The sequence below is a fragment of the Acanthopagrus latus genome, chromosome 22 (assembly GCF_904848185.1).
Source record: "Acanthopagrus latus isolate v.2019 chromosome 22, fAcaLat1.1, whole genome shotgun sequence".
Lineage (NCBI taxonomy): Eukaryota > Metazoa > Chordata > Actinopteri > Spariformes > Sparidae > Acanthopagrus > Acanthopagrus latus.
Window position 1 is genome coordinate 12,265,632 of NC_051060.1, and position 16,906 is coordinate 12,282,537.

General features: G+C 39.4%; 1 protein-coding gene across 2 annotated transcripts; it reads right to left on the reverse strand.

The window, feature by feature from the left end:
- Positions 1 to 98: 98 nt before the first annotated feature.
- On the reverse strand, positions 99 to 13,496 carry rbm25b (RNA binding motif protein 25b). 2 transcript variants are annotated; one of them, XM_037085463.1, is made up of 17 exons: positions 13,345 to 13,496; positions 12,673 to 12,773; positions 12,186 to 12,400; positions 12,045 to 12,102; positions 11,719 to 11,879; positions 11,309 to 11,497; positions 11,131 to 11,214; positions 7,349 to 7,620; positions 6,600 to 6,717; positions 5,800 to 5,889; positions 5,376 to 5,449; positions 4,922 to 5,072; positions 4,281 to 4,692; positions 2,441 to 2,736; positions 2,099 to 2,197; positions 1,958 to 2,005; positions 99 to 934 (listed from the first exon to the last, which is right to left on the reverse strand). In XM_037085463.1, exons 2-17 carry the CDS (start codon positions 12,749 to 12,751, stop codon positions 842 to 844), a joined length of 2,439 nt encoding a protein of 812 aa, XP_036941358.1. In that variant the 5' UTR covers positions 12,752 to 12,773; positions 13,345 to 13,496; the 3' UTR covers positions 99 to 841. The 2 variants fall into 2 exon arrangements, with proteins under 2 accessions (XP_036941358.1, XP_036941359.1); XM_037085464.1 differs by having other exon boundaries at positions 12,673 to 12,752; positions 13,345 to 13,481.
- Between the last annotated feature and the right edge of the window lie 3,410 nt (positions 13,497 to 16,906).

Genomic DNA, 16,906 nt, shown 5'->3' on the forward strand with positions numbered 1-16,906 from the left:
CATTGTCTAAATCACTGAAGAACTATCAAAATCTTGTCATCGGCACATCAATAGCTTGTGAAAGTGTGTGGTGAGAAAATACATTTTCTGATTCACGAAACGGTTATAAAAATCAATTTTATTCAAATGTTCACCAATACAAAAACAAATGGAGAGCCTCTTCACAACCTCGAATCAGTTTTTTCCATTTTTAGCTCATTTTCCTATAGTGGTTACGACGCGTGTGCTTTCACAGCTGCAGGGACCACCCAAGAAATCCTGTGGTCGAGACATTTCAAATGACAACAAGGTGCATTTAGAGACCGTCTGAAGATGAGAACATGCCAACACGTTCATCAGGAATGTAAATGAGGAAAATGTGGTCAGTAGAAATAAACTGGAGTTTTGTTCATAACCCTGAATAAATAACCCTGTAAAATGCAAACTCTAAAGTCTGCGTCCTCTTGACCTACATTCAACTGCAAGCAAGAGTTCACACCTTTTAGAGACTTTGAAGAAAAGTTCAAGAAAAGTAAAGTGATCCTGAAGATGACTCTTCCCACAATGTGTGTGTTGGCATGTATACCGATTAAAGTATAGGACCAAGAGACCTTCTCTGGCAACACAACAATGGTCCTGGGTGTCTCTCTGAATTTGTTTCACCAGTCAAATAATGACATACTGTATATACACAAAAGCACACCGACACAGTCAGCATCTGCAAACGGAGGGGAGGCAGATGTAGCCTGAGTATGTTGAGGAGGAATAAATTGGGGTGACGTAACTGCGCTACACTATTATACGTGTTGTATGAAAGAAACAAAAAAAAAAAACGATTATCTTCATTCAGTGGTTATTTTGCTTATTTCACCAGTCCGATCTTCTTTGCTTCAGTTTCATAAATGAGTAGCCTCCACATCTTCACGATGAAGACTTCAGCTTCTTCATCAAGGACCTAAAGCAGGAGCAAATGGAAAATGGAAAAAGTAGTAGTGAGAAGTAAAGTCTAAAAATGCCAAAATAAAGAAAAAAAAGGAAAACAGTAAATCTGATGTAGGCTACAAGCATCTCTTAATTCATTACACATTGATCTGAAGTTGTCAGAAATATTGATAGTTACATAGATTCTGAATATTTGACAGTTTCATTACTTATTTTCTGCAGTGTCGACAGTGAGTTAATGCTTCGCTGAAGACGTTTCTAGAGCAAACTTAAGTTTTAATGTCTACTTTCTGCTGTCCTTTCTGCTACAAGGCAGGAGAAAAAAAAAGACATCTCTCTGTCATCACCTTTTCACATTTATCTTTTAACAAAAATCTGAGACTTCTTGCCCTCTGTGCTTTGTCAAATTTTCCAAATGGTATTGAAGATCGGCAGATTTGAAGGTATTATTTCAAAGTTACTGAAGACCTGAAGATATTCAGTTCACTATTAAATGACAAAGGAAGGCTGCAAATTCTCACATTAACGATGCAGTAACCAGCAAACTAACAGCTTTTTTCTATCAAGCAACTAATCAATGAAGTAGCCAACATTTCAGCTTTATTTTGATGTATGCTTATTGATGTAGTGAGGGATATGGATGGTCCTGATATCATCTGCAGAAGTGGATGAAGGTGGGTCTCTATTGAGCGACAACATGGTTTAAAAACATGAATTCATAGCTATAAAGACGAGTGAGCTGCAGTCTTAATGTGATGATGATCAGCAGGTCAGACACACAACGGAATGTATGAAGTTATGATACAGCCATTGTTATTTCTCAAATAATAAACTACCATGTATGCTATATCTGACATGGAATTAGATGGTTATCTCCACCGACATAATGTTTTCACTATTACATTATGACTAAATTAAAATGGATAAAATGTGAAAACTACCATTACCTTAGTAACGTTAACAATCAACATGCACATGACATAAAAGCAGAAAACAGTATGAGGCTTTTTTGTGTGTGTTCTGTTCCATTACTCACCATGGCAACATCATCCAGGATACTCTGTGGCATACTGTGAGCCATCACCTAGGAGCGATAAAAACATCACAATTATTTCATATTTCACTTCTCCAGCGAGTCTGAATGAAGTCAATGTACTGGCAACCACATGATCAATACCTTGGAGCAGACAAAGTCCACTAACGTTGGCTCTTCCTCTCCAATATACTCAATAATCTTTTTATTGATCCAGGGCCGGACACGTCGTTCCATTAACGTCTAAAAAGGAAGAGGTGAAGACAGGCTTTGTGTTACCAGATGTATAAACATCTGCCAACAGTATTTTCATAAGGAAAATCAAGAGGCAGAAGTTAATTAATATACTTGACTAATGATTGTATTGATGATGATGATTAATGATTATAATAATTCAAAAGGTCATCTTCTTAGTTAACTTGTCTCTTTAAAAGTGGGCTAAAAACAAGTGAAATGAAACACAAGACATTTTCCTTCTCTCCTCACCGTGTCAACCATAGACCAGTCCAGCGGGTAGGAGAACAGCTCAGGCTTCGCTGTGGGAATTTTCTCAATGAGACTCTTGATGTGTTTGCGTTTCTCCTCGGTGTTAGCCCCCTTTATGTTGGACAGTCCGGCTCCATCTACCCCAAGGCTCTTGTCGTCGTCGTAATCCAGGGGTACGAGCTTCCTCTTGCGGGGCTGTTCGTCGGCCTCCTCGTCATCGAACTTGTCAAAGACGCTGTCCACCGGCAGCTTCTTCCTCTTCACCACGTTGGGTTGACTGGGGCTTCCTGTGGCACCTGTGGAGACAACAAGGAGCTTCTTGAATACAGTTTTCAATTAATTCATGCAGCTACAATGTACTTGTTAGCCACTGAGACAAAAAACTATTTCCTTTATAATGTATGCAAAATTGCTTTCAACTAAGGAAAAACTATTAATGTAAGAAAAAGAAGTGTAATGGTGAAGTTAACAATTCACCCGTAGATATTCAAGTTAGATTTTATGAATGATTGTCATGTTCCAGCAGCTTTTTATGTCAAACTTCACTTGTCATGTGCAGCCATCCCTAAATCTGCCTCGTCTACCTCGTCAGTTAATGAGCTGGTAGTTTATCTGGACTGAGGGGCCACCCATACCAAGAACTTACACTTACACTTAACTATAATGATAACGATCTGACACTGATGAATGATCTGTAAACAACAGTGCCAAGCATGCGTTGCATACTCAGGCTGTGTTGGCTGCTAAGGAAAATGGGTATTAAGGACCTCTAGATGTTGTACTTTACACAGATAAACAACAAGAAAGCCAGAAGAATATGGGCTTAATACATTCTTCAAAGATAGGAGGAGTCTGGTACAAGAGTTGTACAATTTGTATACCTTTCAAGGGATCAAAATTTAAGTGTGATACCCTGATTGACGGTCAGTGTTTTTGTTCTTGTTATCATTCTCAGTGTAGACGTCTCTTAAATTTCAATATCTACTGAAAATGGGTTTCTGCGCTTCCTACATACAGGTGAATGGCTCAATCAGTCTCAAGTCAAGAGTGTTTGTCAGTTTTTCAAGTCGAATGAAAGCATGTGTAATAAGAGAAAAGAAGTGCGGTGTGAGGTGGGTGGTTGTTAAAATGACACAAATCCGGTTAAGAGACATTTAGTGGTGCAAGCTGTGAATTCCGGCTTGTCGGCAGAGAAATCTGTACGGCCTCTCTGAAGGGAGGATTTCTCTCTGTGTTATTTTAACATCGAGGAAGAAGCTCTTTTTCATTTACCTATACATATATATTTAAAGCAGAATGACTGCATGTGTTGAAAAGAAAAATCTGGCTATTTTTATGAAGTTTAACTTCACATTTTCATTTAGCAGTTAAGCTCTTGGCCATGTCAGAATACCACTGGATGCAAAGTTGATGCTGACATGATGATAAATGTCCTCTCAACTGCTAATTACATCATTATCAACTGATGCACCAGTTAACCAATTAAATGTATGACTACTGATAAATTGACTAATATTATTAGGTCTTTCTCTGAGAGCCTCATGTTTCCATGCTGCAGAGCACATTTCTTGTACGGCTGCAACTAAGGATTATTTCACTGTTTTTAATTTTTTCGATTACTTTGGTACTTAAAAGAAAAGAAAATCGAAAAAAAAATGTCAGTATTTACTAAACCCCAAGATATTAAAAGTTGTGAATACAAGATAGTCAAAGAAAATATTCACATTTAAGAAGCTGGAATTAGAGAATTTGTATTTTTTCTTAAAGAAAAAAAAAACTTTTTAACTTATTTTTATTTATGAAAATAGTTTGCAATTAACAACTCAGACACTAGACTTACCCAGTTTGAGACTGAGGCCAATCTTGGGCCGGTGTTCCTCCTGTGGCAGAGCCTCAGGCGGCGAGTTTTCATGGGGGATGATGATGCCGCAGGGTGACTCGTCTCCCGGCGTGTTAGGGGACACGTTACCACTGGCCGACGACACCGAGGGTGCTGCTGTGATGGGCCGCATCGTAGGCTTCAAGCATGGCTTCACGTCTGGGTTGTCTTCGTCATTGTCATAATCATCTTCCTCACCCTCTTCCACCTCGTCATCAGAGTGGGCGGGCCGTGTGCGGGGCTCTATTCTCTCCTGGTCATGTCGCCGGTCTCGGTGGTCACGGGAACCCCTGTGGCGTTCACGCTCCTCCTCGGGCTCCGGCTCTTGGATGATGGGAGGTTGTCTCAGACGCTCCTCCTCTTCCTCCTCCATCTGGACCAATAAGAGGCAGAAAGTAGAAGATGCAGAAGATTAAGAACCAATCACAGTGTTTTACAAAAAAAGAAGGTCAACAGACAATGAAATCTGAACACCACAGATGTGCAGAAATGCAGAAAGACTCGGACGATAAAGTGACCTTCACAGAGACAACACAAAGCATGCTCACTCACTACAGATACACAGCCAGACATACACACATTATTATTGCAGACAAGCGTACCCTGCGTAGCTCTGCGTCTGGGTTTGGATGTCCCTCGTCTAGCAGCCTCTGTCTGATCTCCTCCAGCTCCTCCTTCTCTCTCTTCCTGTCACGCTCGTCCGCCTCCATCTCCTTCTCTCGGTCTCTGAGACGCTTCTGCAGCGCACTGCCCCTAGGGGTCACACCAAAAATAACAGCCTTCAGAACAATGGCCATAGCAGCAGTAATGCATCTGCTGCTACAGATCTGGGTCACAAAGCTGCGTCTTTATTTTCACTATGTTTAGTCTTTACATGTTTATCTAGAATTCACAACATTTCTGACATTGAGTTCAAGGGATGTCAAAAGCAGCACACATCTGTAAATTCAAGCTATTTAAAGGCTAGGCATCAGATGTAAAAGTAATTTTCACAGGCATATTTGTGCATTTATGTCATATTTATTTTATGTATTTGGCCTAAGAAAAGTTTGTTACCTGTAGTACTTGGGGTCATCTCTGTCATCATCATAGTCTTCAAGAAATTCCTTCAGTCGTTTGCCTTCTTTCATCTGAAGACAAGACCCCGCTCAAATCTCATGATCAGCATAATCAACCTACATACGTCTGCATACACATTTTTTATGTCTGACTAATTAAATTTAATCACAAATACAAAAAAAAACAAGGCACAAGGCTCCATCATGGCAGCATGAAAACATTCATTATGCACATTTTATAAAGCAGGCATGGAATCTAATAAACCAAGTCCAAGTTCTAACTTGTAACCAAGCTGCAAGTACTCAAATATTTTCTGTAGTGGAATTTGAAGTTATCTATTAAGTTTGTGGGTTTAAGATAAGACTAGGTCTAAGCCAAGTCGACCTCCACAAACATCAGTGGCCTTTCAATGTGCTCTCACCATTTCCCGTCGCCGCTCATCTTCTCTTTCGGAGTCCTTGGCGTAATCCCGTGCCTTCTTTCTCTCCCTGAGCTCCCAGTTTTTTAGTCGCTGTAGTCAAAACAGTATCAGGTAAGCCACGATAATACATGGTCATGTTGCGTCCTGAGATATTTATCCTGACTGCATGAAGATGATAATCTGAGTGGTACAGCAGGTAACTCTGACAATATTAGACATGTTTATTTAAAAATAAGTTTTTTTCAGAGATCCTTTACTGATCTGTTTGGAAGGAGGGTTTACTCTTGGGGTAATAACTGAACTGAGCAGAACTGATATCATTACCGGAGATCCTTTAATGATTTGTTCAGGGAGTTGTTGCTGTAAAATAGCCCTAACTTTTCTAAAAATGTATATAGCAGTTGTTAAGGCACAATGATCTTAACACATGCAATGTGATGGGCTAACAATGGCACAGCCACAGCTAATAGTTTGAGATTACCTTATAATCTAAGTCAAATCGAATCGTAGATGTTGAGAATGGTGACACCCTATAACGCTGCCTCTACTAATAGCAGCAACACTGACACTTTACTTATGAATCATCATTTTGCACCAAAGAAATTGCATGAAAGCCATTTTCACTTCTATAAAATTGTGGGATTGTTGGCAGAAAGTAATGTACATGTTGTACTAAAAATGTTTGTGTGCACGATATGATGGGCAAGTTTCACACTCAGAGTTCAAGCACTCACAGTGGTGGAGGGTAAACATAATGCACTGATAACAAGTGATCTTAGACACCGCCCAGCCTTCCCTACCTCCTGATAGGCTGCCTCCTTGTCTCTTAGTTTCCTCTCCAGCTTCCTGCGTTCATATGCCTCCTCTTCATCCTCTTGATCTCGTTTTTTTTCTCTGTCTCGGTCTCGACTCATCTCCCTGCAAAAACAACGGTAAGATTAGCCTTAAATTCAAACTGGAACACATAATGTTAACTCAATTTAAAGATTTCAAGGTCATGAGAAGACGTTCAAACGGCCATAATTAATGAAAACACCTGTGTGGTTATGTTGGGGACTAAAGCAGCTGTGGAAAGCTTCTATGAACCATTTCAGTCCTCTATACGCCACACTGGGTTCATTTTGTTATTATAACAAACAGTGATCCTAAAACACTGGCCTCAAAATTCTGAAAGTAGCAGCCAGAGCTTGGATTTTCTCCTGCAGATGCTGGAAAGAAGTTGATGACATGTCTCCAGTTACATCCTAGCGCGAGGATTCACTTGGCATTCATCGCACAATCTGACTTGCCTCAAAACTGGTGTTGTACAGTCTCACACAAGACTGCAGCCAAGATATTATTAGACTCCATCTCGCACAGTGTGGCATGTAATGAATCTGCAACACTGTTGCCAATGTATAGGACCCTTTAAACTAAATCAGGCTGGATGACTGTGTGCTTATAGTTTTGGACTTACTTCCGACATTTCATCAGTTTTAGTTGATATAAATCACTTAAAACTGAACATTTTCTGTTGATTGAAATCTGTGGCATGAGGTTTTATCTTCACCTGGATCGGCTGCGCTCAGTGCTCCTGTCACGGCTTCTGTCCCTCTCCCAGTCTCGCTCTCGCTCCCTGTCTCTGGTCCTGCGGTCACGGTCTTTGTCTCTGTCCCTCTCCCGTTCTCGCTCCCGTTCTCGCTCCCGCTCTCTCTCCCGCTCCTTCTCCCTCTCGCGGTCCCGCCGCTCTCTTTCCCGCTCTCGCTCTTTTTCCCGCTCCCTCCGTTCCCGTTCAAACTCCAGCCGCTCCTTCTCCCGCTTGTCCTTCTCCTCTTCGAGTTTCTGCAGAGCAAAACACACATAGGTTCAGCTGATGCCACATGAGATCCGGTGAGTCTTTGCAGTCAATTGGCTAGTGTGCACAGATCAAGTGGTTTCCAGATTTTTTTTTTTAAAGGGGTTTCATACAGGAACAAGCCCTACACTAATGAATGCAAAGCTTGTGAGAGAAGCTGGAATTCTAACTGGGAATCCTGAAAGGATCAAAACACCCTCCCTCCCAGAGGGACAGCCTCATCTTTGATCTAAAGCAAATCCTTGTACTTCAAACATAGTATAAAGTATAAACTACACTTTAGCAAGAATGCAACTGGAAACCACTTTAATGGTCAATAAGATCTGTGAAACAAGTTCAACTTGAGGCATTCATTACGAGAAAAAGGCGCCACAAAAGACAAAGCCTTTTCTCTCCTTAAGAGTCCTCCTCTCAGAACAAGGAAAACAAAAACAGAAAACAGGCGTCAGTCTTTTGGTGAACTAGTTGTTTGTGACTTACAGGTGTTGAACTATGGACTCAGCCCTTCGCTGCCCCTACAAGCCTTTTAAGTTAGGCCTGGGAGGAAAGCAGGTCACACGGTATACAAGGGAAAAACGTTATGGGATTCTGTCTTGCTTAAGCATCATCATAATCATCATCAACAAAACAACAACCTTGAGTAGCATGGCATTCGGTATATTGCTAAATCAAGAAATGAACATAATGAACATCAGTTACATTTGTGCACAGATAAATGAAATTGTAGAAACGGTCTTACCCCTGCAGAAGTCTTCAGTAGCTCTTCACGACTCATTACAAAGACACACATACACACGCACGCATCCCAGTTCTGACTTTGTGGCCATTACACACAAGGCTTTTGGTGTGACATGGCAACGTTTATAGTCAGAGCAAAATCTGACTCAAAGTGTGTGAGAACGCAACAAAATAATTTTAAAAAAGCGTGGAGCACTCATTTTCATGACCTTCAAGCCGCTTCGGCTGTAACATAAGGTGATTTCATATATAAATTCTTGAACTACAACACAGTCATGTGCAGCCACAGGCAGTCAGCTGGTCTTCAGCAAGAAACAGTGACTGAATTAAAGACCTTGGGTGTAAAACAAGTCAACAGAAGGAAACTTATGACATGAGAAAGAGGACAGAAGAGGTTAGCAATAATTTTAAAACTGAGATAGCTCAGGTTAAATATCATTACTTATTACTTATGTGCCCTTATTCGAGGACAGATCATGTCTGGAGTTGTAGGGCTAGGCAATAAGTCCTGAAAGGGTAACTCCACCATGTGTTTACAGGTCTTGATGAGTACTACGGCCCATGTGAAAAGGAAGCAGTATAAAGCATTTTGTGGCACCAGAGGAAGCTGCACCTGTTCTGATAAATTGCCTCCTGTGATGTCACTCAGGGGCTAGGTTGCACCATGTTTTGAAAAACAATCCACTAGTCTGCATTGCACGTCTATAACTGATGGACTCACTATAAACAGTTTAAAATTTAATGGTAAAAATTGATACAGCAGAACCAGAGATATCACCTTCTTTTACTCCACTCATTCTACTTCCTTTTCAAAACATGGTGCCTAAATTACCCACAATGCAATTTGGTAACTGAGTGACATCACTGGAGTCAATTGATCAGATTACATGGAGCTTCCTCTGGAGACACAAAAAGCTTGATACTACTTATTTTGCACATGCAGTAGTACTCCAAGACCTGTAAACACACTTTAATGAGTAAAATTGGTGGAGTCTCACTTTGATAACTTAGACTGATATTTTTAAGCTATGGGATGATATACAATATGTATTCTGACATTTTGAAAGGACTGGGCGTCCAAAATCAAATATCATATTATATATACTATTTGTCCAAATTTCTCATCAATATAGCAAGGGTACTTTCAATGAGATTTTTGTTAAATAATCATCATTAATGTGGATATAATGACTAAGTGGGTACAGTTAAGTATTAAAACAAGTAGAACTGTTAAGTTCAGAAAATTACATTGCTTTTCTGTAACACAGCCTTTAAAACCAGGACAAGACAACACACATGCTGTATCACAGTAAAACTTAACTCAATATCTACAACTATATATAGTCTCTTATCGTGATAATGATTTATATCATCTATATATTGCCCAGCCCAAGACGGGTGTTCAGTTTTGCGCCCATTTTGGTGTCTTTTCACTTACCTCTGTAGAGTGTCTATCAGGGCTTGCTAAACAAATACTTAAGTGATGTCTTAATTTCTTAGAAAGATATTTCTGTTGCTAATTTTGCTATAAGAACAGTCTGACAGAGTAGAATTTATTCATTATTGTCTGTTTTTTGGTGTTATTGTCAATAATTATCAATTATTGTTCTGATAATTGTAATTCTCAAAAGGCAGACAAATAAAATGGAAAAGCGGAAGAAATAGTACTGCTGTTTGACTTCTTAATATTTGTTGTCTGATTTAATCTTTCCCCTGGTTGCAGGACTTGGTTTTGACATCATTTCAAAATGTGGACTATGTTCTTGAGTTTCTTCCTGTGCAGTTTTTATGACATGCATGAACTCACTGATTTATCTTGAAGAAAAGAAAAGAAAGACAGAGAGTGAAGAAACTGATGGAGAAGTCACACAACAAACACATACAGAGAACACGCACCTTGTCAGTCTTCAGATCTGCGTGCTGCTGTGGAGAGGGCGCCCCCCACTAGCATAATAAAAAGCTACAGCCAAAGTCACTGCAGTGGTTATTGACAAGAGTCCTTGTGCTTCAACATGAACACCATTAAGACAGACCATAATTCAGAGAGGACTCGCACAGGTTCACCTACTTTGAGGCTTTCAGGGTACCACCGCTATTATCAGAAAATGAAGACCAAAAGATTTGGAAGTACTTAAGTATGTATTGACTCTGAATAAAGAGCATTATAAGCCCTGACCAACACACACACACAAGTGCAGCATGGTTGCCCCTATGCAAGTCCTCAAGAGGGGGGCGCCCAGTATATGTATAAAGTAAATAAAGGCTGATACTTACATCCTATCCTCGTAACTTTTTCCAAAGCTCTGAGATTCATCTTGCTTTAGTCACCATATGATCACTATCATAATGGTGGGGTTTAATGAATAGATTAGCTTTTAGGTAACTTTACATCGTCTCCATGCATTTTTGTGTGATGAATGAAGAATGGATCTATAATGGTCACACCTAGATAGTTTTACTACGGTGGTCACAGGTGTCTAGTCAGCCCTGAGAAAAGGCGACAAAATACTAGGTGTCTGCCTACTTGTGTTGTTGAACATTGAATATGAAACATTTCATATAATATTGAGCGAATTAAGATGTTTGGTGGTGTAAATTTTAAGGACTGCCAAATTGTAACGCAGTATGCATGTTACTGAGATCAAGAAAAGCTTGGTAAATGTGTCAACTAAATGTGCAAGCTCTAGAAGTGAACTATGTAAGCAGCTGCTGTCGAAAACCTGTAATATTAACTACAAAATTAAAAGGAGTAACTTTACCTTGTGAGTGTCACGAAATTTACTAATCTCTCTGGAAATCAGGTCTCTCTTGTCCTCCTCCATATCAATAGTGTTAATGTCATCCTGAAGAAAAACAAATAGAAAGGAAAAAGTCACATTTCTAGTTCCGAGACAACAAGAGTGGATATCAGAGGAGCGTAAACAAAAGTTGGTATACCTCTTCCTTTTTCTCCTTTTTTCTCTTTCGTCGCTGGGAGTCTTCATCCTGTGAAGGTGCGTTGAGTTCAGCAGCATATTCCCGCATCAATCCATCGATCGCACCTTTAATAATTTGATCCTTCTTCTTTGTCTCCTCGTCTAGAACCTCTTCCTCATCATCTCCTCCTTCTTCTTCAGCCTTCTTATTCTGTCAGTACAGAAAGAAGTCCTTGTATTAGGTCTGAGTTAATAGTCTAATTCAGTCACTGCAATAACAAAGCCTTTAATTAAAATTCTTGACAAATCTGAGATATGTTGATTCAGAGCTGTGGGATAAGGCTATGTGCATGATCTTCTCCTGACCAACAAATATATTGTTGATACACTTGTCAAACTAATAACCAGTAATTAGCTGAAACAGTATTGTACCCCATTTGTAGTCTTTTTCTTGGCCTTCCACTCATCCAGTTGCGCTTTAGTCTTTGCATCTACCTTCACCAACAGATTTTTGTCACCGATTGGCAGGTCATGGAGCAGGCGCAGCGATCGCAGTGTGGACTCTGGCTCTTTGTACTCACAAAACCCAAAGGCTGCAACAGAAGGACATGGAAACAAAATTGGTTAATTTATGGTCAAGTGTAGCTGGAAAGGATAACAAATACAAATTGACAGAATTTAGAGCCAGTTTCCCAAGTTAGCCAGGGATAAAAGTAGTTCTTGATCTAATGATGCATGATGTATATTTTATGAATTACCTTGAAGCTTGCCAGAGGCTCCTTGGACTCTCTTCCAGCTCAGAACAATACCACATTTCTATGGCACAAAAAAGAGGCATTCAAAACACAAGTAATTTTCTTAAAAAAACAAAAAAAATCTAGTCCTTTTGGTTGCCTTACTGCCAGCAGCTGTCTGATCAACATGTCTGAGGCTTTCTCTGATATGTTCCCCACAAACACTGTGGTGGTCGGGCCACTGTCTTCATTGTCTTTGGCTCGCAGAGCAACAAGATCCTTCTTAGGGACCGGAGGTTTACTGACCACTGCCACGGAAGGCATCATTACTGTAGGGGTGGAGGTCATGATGCCCACATGAACTGGGATCATTGGGGTTCCTGAAACAGCCAAAGAAAATGTACATCAAATTGAAACAAAGCAGTCCAGAAATAAATACCTTGCTTGACAGTAATTGGTCAACATTTGTGGAATATTATTTATAATTCTCTAAAACAGTGCAAACATGAAACCTTGCAGTAATAACACCCTATTTTACTAAACATAAAAGTTGCTAGTCTATTACTGGTCTATAAAGAGAATGTTTAACACTATGTTCACCATTTAAGTAAATAAAATGAAAGGGGCTGTCATTTACGTTTCATTTGGTTACCTGAGGCAAAGCCAGCAAACTGAGGAGGCATCCCAGGAGGCGGCAACAGTGGCCGGTTTAAATGAGGAGGGAAGGACATTCTGTGTGTAAAGTGGACAAGCCTGATGAAGGAACAGTGAAACTCATTAACACTGTATTTATGCATGGCGTGTGAAAATCACATTTGAATTATACAACCGATATACAACTTTTAACATCTTAATTACAAGTCAAACACAATGCACATATAATCAGCCTTCCGTTAATAGGTAACCGAGGTAAACAATGAGTTGTTGTGTCGATAGTTTGGCAGACAACTCTGACAGCTATTATTGACTTTTCCTCTACATCTGAACGGTTAACGCTACCTGAAGTTAGCTTAGCTCGTGAGATAAGTAAACGTCCGCCAACTAAATATCAATAAAGATTAGCCCCGCAAATAAAGTCTTAATAGTTTGTTTAAAAGCGGTACATTGTGTTATATTCAAATAACACATCCCGAATGTAAGTAACTAATAAACAAACAGCTTCGTTAGCTAAAGCTAGCATCAAGCACGCTACTGTACCCGGCACAAGTAAATTAGGGCTAAGGTGGCGTTAGCAAGAGCTGGTGCTACCTAATAAGAAAAACTCACTTTAGTGGGTTAAATACGAGCTCGGGATATTCGTGAAATTGTCCAAATGAGTACGTACCCCGAGTAAGGTGGCGTATAAGGTGCCAAAAACCGCTACCAAAAAGTTACTGATTATGAAAATCTCAGTAGCGTTCTGAATGTTGGATTAGCACGTTGGCTAGCTACGGGCCTTCAAAAACATTGACGCAAGCGCTCTACGTACCAGACGAGAAGCGCGCTTGTTTTGATTGTCGGGACGTGGCCGCCGAACGGAGCTAGTACTATATATATATATATATATATATATATATATATATATATATATATATATATATATATATATATATATATATATATATATATATATATATCCAAACTAATTCCTACAGATAATATACACAATTTATTGGACTTTTTGCAAGACAAGAGCGTAGCACCACTGTTTAAGATGCAGTGCTATGAAATGGATGTTTATTAAAACAAATATATATCTTCATACTTGTTTCCCCCCGTGCTGAAGAGCTCATCGTTTCACTGCTTCTGAGTCAGTGTTCAGTACTGCAGTATCATTTTATGTCAGATCAATTTTGCGCAGGTGAAGAGTTCCCCACGTGATCAGCTGAACAGGTTAAATGTTGAAGGTGTCAAAAAACTTTTGATTAAAAGATGACACAACTCCTTAACCATATTTTGTGAAAAAAAGTTTTTAAAAATCCTTTATTAAACAAGTACAACAAAATAAATAAAATACAATCTTGCAACATATATTAATCTATGCTCCTTGCTTGCTCCATAGCTACCTCCTCCTCTCCAGAAGACCTCCTCTTGGCCTTTCATTTGCTTTATTGTCCCTTCGAAAAGAACTTAAGTGAAGACAGAAAGCAAAAATCACAACTGTGGGACACAACCATAAATGTCTCTCTTGAAAGATTATGTCCTGATGCAGAAAAGTCAATAATCTAAGATATATAAAGAATAAACTGAGTGTGACAAAGACAAAAAAAGGTAGACAGAATATATAAGATACACAAATATTCTAATATAAAACATCAGAGGATACAGTATGCTGTACTTTAGTATATACAAGTATAATTTAAGAATAAAAAGTAATTTGACACACATACACACAGACACTATGTATGTTTGTAACTCCCTAACCATCCTCACCCTGTCACACATGTTGTCCTCAGTGCCTGACACAAACAGCACGGGAACATTTTCAGCCAGCCCCCTGAGATGGTCACTCTGCTGCTTGTGGGTGCAGGGGGAAGGACAGGCAGATGACACCCTGCACTGCATCCTCCAATTCATCGTTCAGCCTTCAGGCTATAGCTGCAGCAGCGCGGCTTCCCATGGTCCGACCTTTGGACAGGACATATTCAGGCAAGATGTCACCTGATGTACAATACTGATCATTTTCAGATTCTCACCCAATGGCATTTCTTTGACATTAAATATTGTTCATTTAACTTCTGGAAATGTAGTAATGTGGTGACTTTTTATATGATTAACCACTGAGCTAATGTCACATCAGTTTTTTGTTACTGCCTGCTTTGATTTATTGCTAACTGGTTGGATATGATGTTATGTTATTATGATGCAAACTCACATGCTCACAGTCATTTCGGCTTACCTCCAACAAATATGTGCTTGATCTTAAACCTCTGCAGTAATTTCAAATAGGCCTGGGTAGGAAACACAAGTGTGCACAGAGTCTTAAAGTAGCACAGTAAGACTATTATATGAAGGAAATATTAAGTGAATGAAGATGCTTATCCACATAGCACGGTAAGCCTTCACTCTGACACCCAGGTTCAAACCTTTGCATGTGAAGTGGAGACACAGGAAACCCTCTGAGGCCAATGCCTGTGCCAGAGACACCAGATGTCTGTGTGAGAATAACAGCTGTATGGACGTCTTTATCGGAGGCAGGGAAACACGAGGCAGCATCCAGGCACTTTGTCCTAAATGGCACCTTCACTGTGTCCTGAAAAGTCAATGAGCACTGCTGAATGTTGTCATGAGCACTTCAAAACCGGAATGATTTTTTTTTTTTTTTGCACTCAACCGTAGATCTTTGACTGAATTTGATGGCATCTGATCTTCTAATGTTTTTGTTTTGTTTTGTTTATACTCTCTTAAATGCTGATTACCAGGGTTTTTAATCATGTTTTATTGTGCTTGTCTATAGTCAGTGTTGTTAAACGTTCGGATTGTTATAGAAAATGCACCTCGTCAAACTTGTCCATGACGAGCTGTTTCTGTTTAATGAAGAACACGACCTGGACCTGCCGGTGACTGCCGTCAGCGGTTCTCCTCTTCTTCTGTGGTTTTTACGATAGTTAGCATCCAGCGCGCTACCTCCATCTACTGCTCCTGAGCGTGAATTACAGATTAAATCCTACCAATTAATCCTGTTTGTTAATTAAACTGAAAGAAAACACTACTGTTATGATTTTAATTGTTACGTCCATAGTTCAGCCTAAACTACTACTACTACCATTTCTTCTTCTTCTTCTTCTTCTACTTCTACTTCTACTTCTTCTACTACTACTACTACGACGACGGCTACTACTTCTTCTTCGGCGTTAATTTGTAGTTGGCAGACGAGCTCAGAGGTGCGTTACCGCCCCCCTACTGAACCGACGTGCATCTACTGTTTAATAATGGTACAAAGCTGGGCACAGCAGTGTTGGATGAAGTATCCAGACCTTTTACACAGGTAAAATGACTAATATCACTCTGTAAAAAATACTAATTAAACAATTAAAAGTGCTGCATATTTAAGAATATGAGTAAAATCTAGAAAACCTGAAGTGTTAAAAGTAAAAGCTGCCTACTCAACGCAGGAAAGCAACAGCTGTGATTCAGATATTGTATTAGATAATCATTGCTCTGCTGAATATAAAAGTAACATTTAACTCTAGTAGTTGGTTGAAATGGAAAATGGATAAGGAGTAGTTAAATGTTATGTATGTGTCTCGAACTAATGAGGTTTTTAAGTGAAAAGTATTGTAACAACAAAATGATTCCAGATATGCTCATCCACACTGCTGGGTAGATTCTAGTAGTCCACATTTTTGAATATACCTCATGTTATGTCAGGATGGAAACTCCAACAATCTGTTCAACAGCACATTTAAATAAATAAATAGAGACTTTAGAATGTGCGAACTATTTAAAATAATTCCAGTGAGTTTTTGCGTTATGAGTGACTGAATAATACAACAGTAGAAAAAAAAATTCAATATGAAAAAGGAAAATATTTCTTTTTAAAATGAGATAATGTGAAATTCATTTCACTGTCATATTATTATTCAGCATTCACTCAAAAATTATTTGGCAGTATATAAGACAGGTCATCCCTCGTATGGAAAACACAGAAGATTTACATTAGGATCAGAAGGTACGAAAGCCTAGAGCGGCCATGGATTTTTCTTCTTTTTTATGCACTGTTACGACTTATTATCTCATTATCTCGATATAACAAAGATTGTTTTCTCGTGATAAGGAATGCATTTGTCTCGTTATCTCGATATAACAAAGATTATTTTCTCGTGGTAACAAATTAATTAATAACACGCTCGTCTTGATTTCAACCTGCAAGAGCTGCCACGAACGGCTTTCGTAGCCACTGGCTG

Excerpts from the sequence above, each read along its gene's own strand:
- rbm25b (XM_037085463.1), bottom strand. The coding sequence starts at position 12,751 with ATGTCCTTCCCTCCTCATTTAAACCGGCCACTGTTGCCGCCTCCTGGG. Across the intron at positions 12,103-12,185 it reads TGATCAGACAGCTGCTGGCA|AAATGTGGTATTGTTCTGAG; the intron begins GTAAGGCAACCA and ends TTTGTGCCATAG. Across the intron at positions 11,880-12,044 it reads AGCCTCTGGCAAGCTTCAAG|CCTTTGGGTTTTGTGAGTAC; the intron begins GTAATTCATAAA and ends CTTCTGTTGCAG.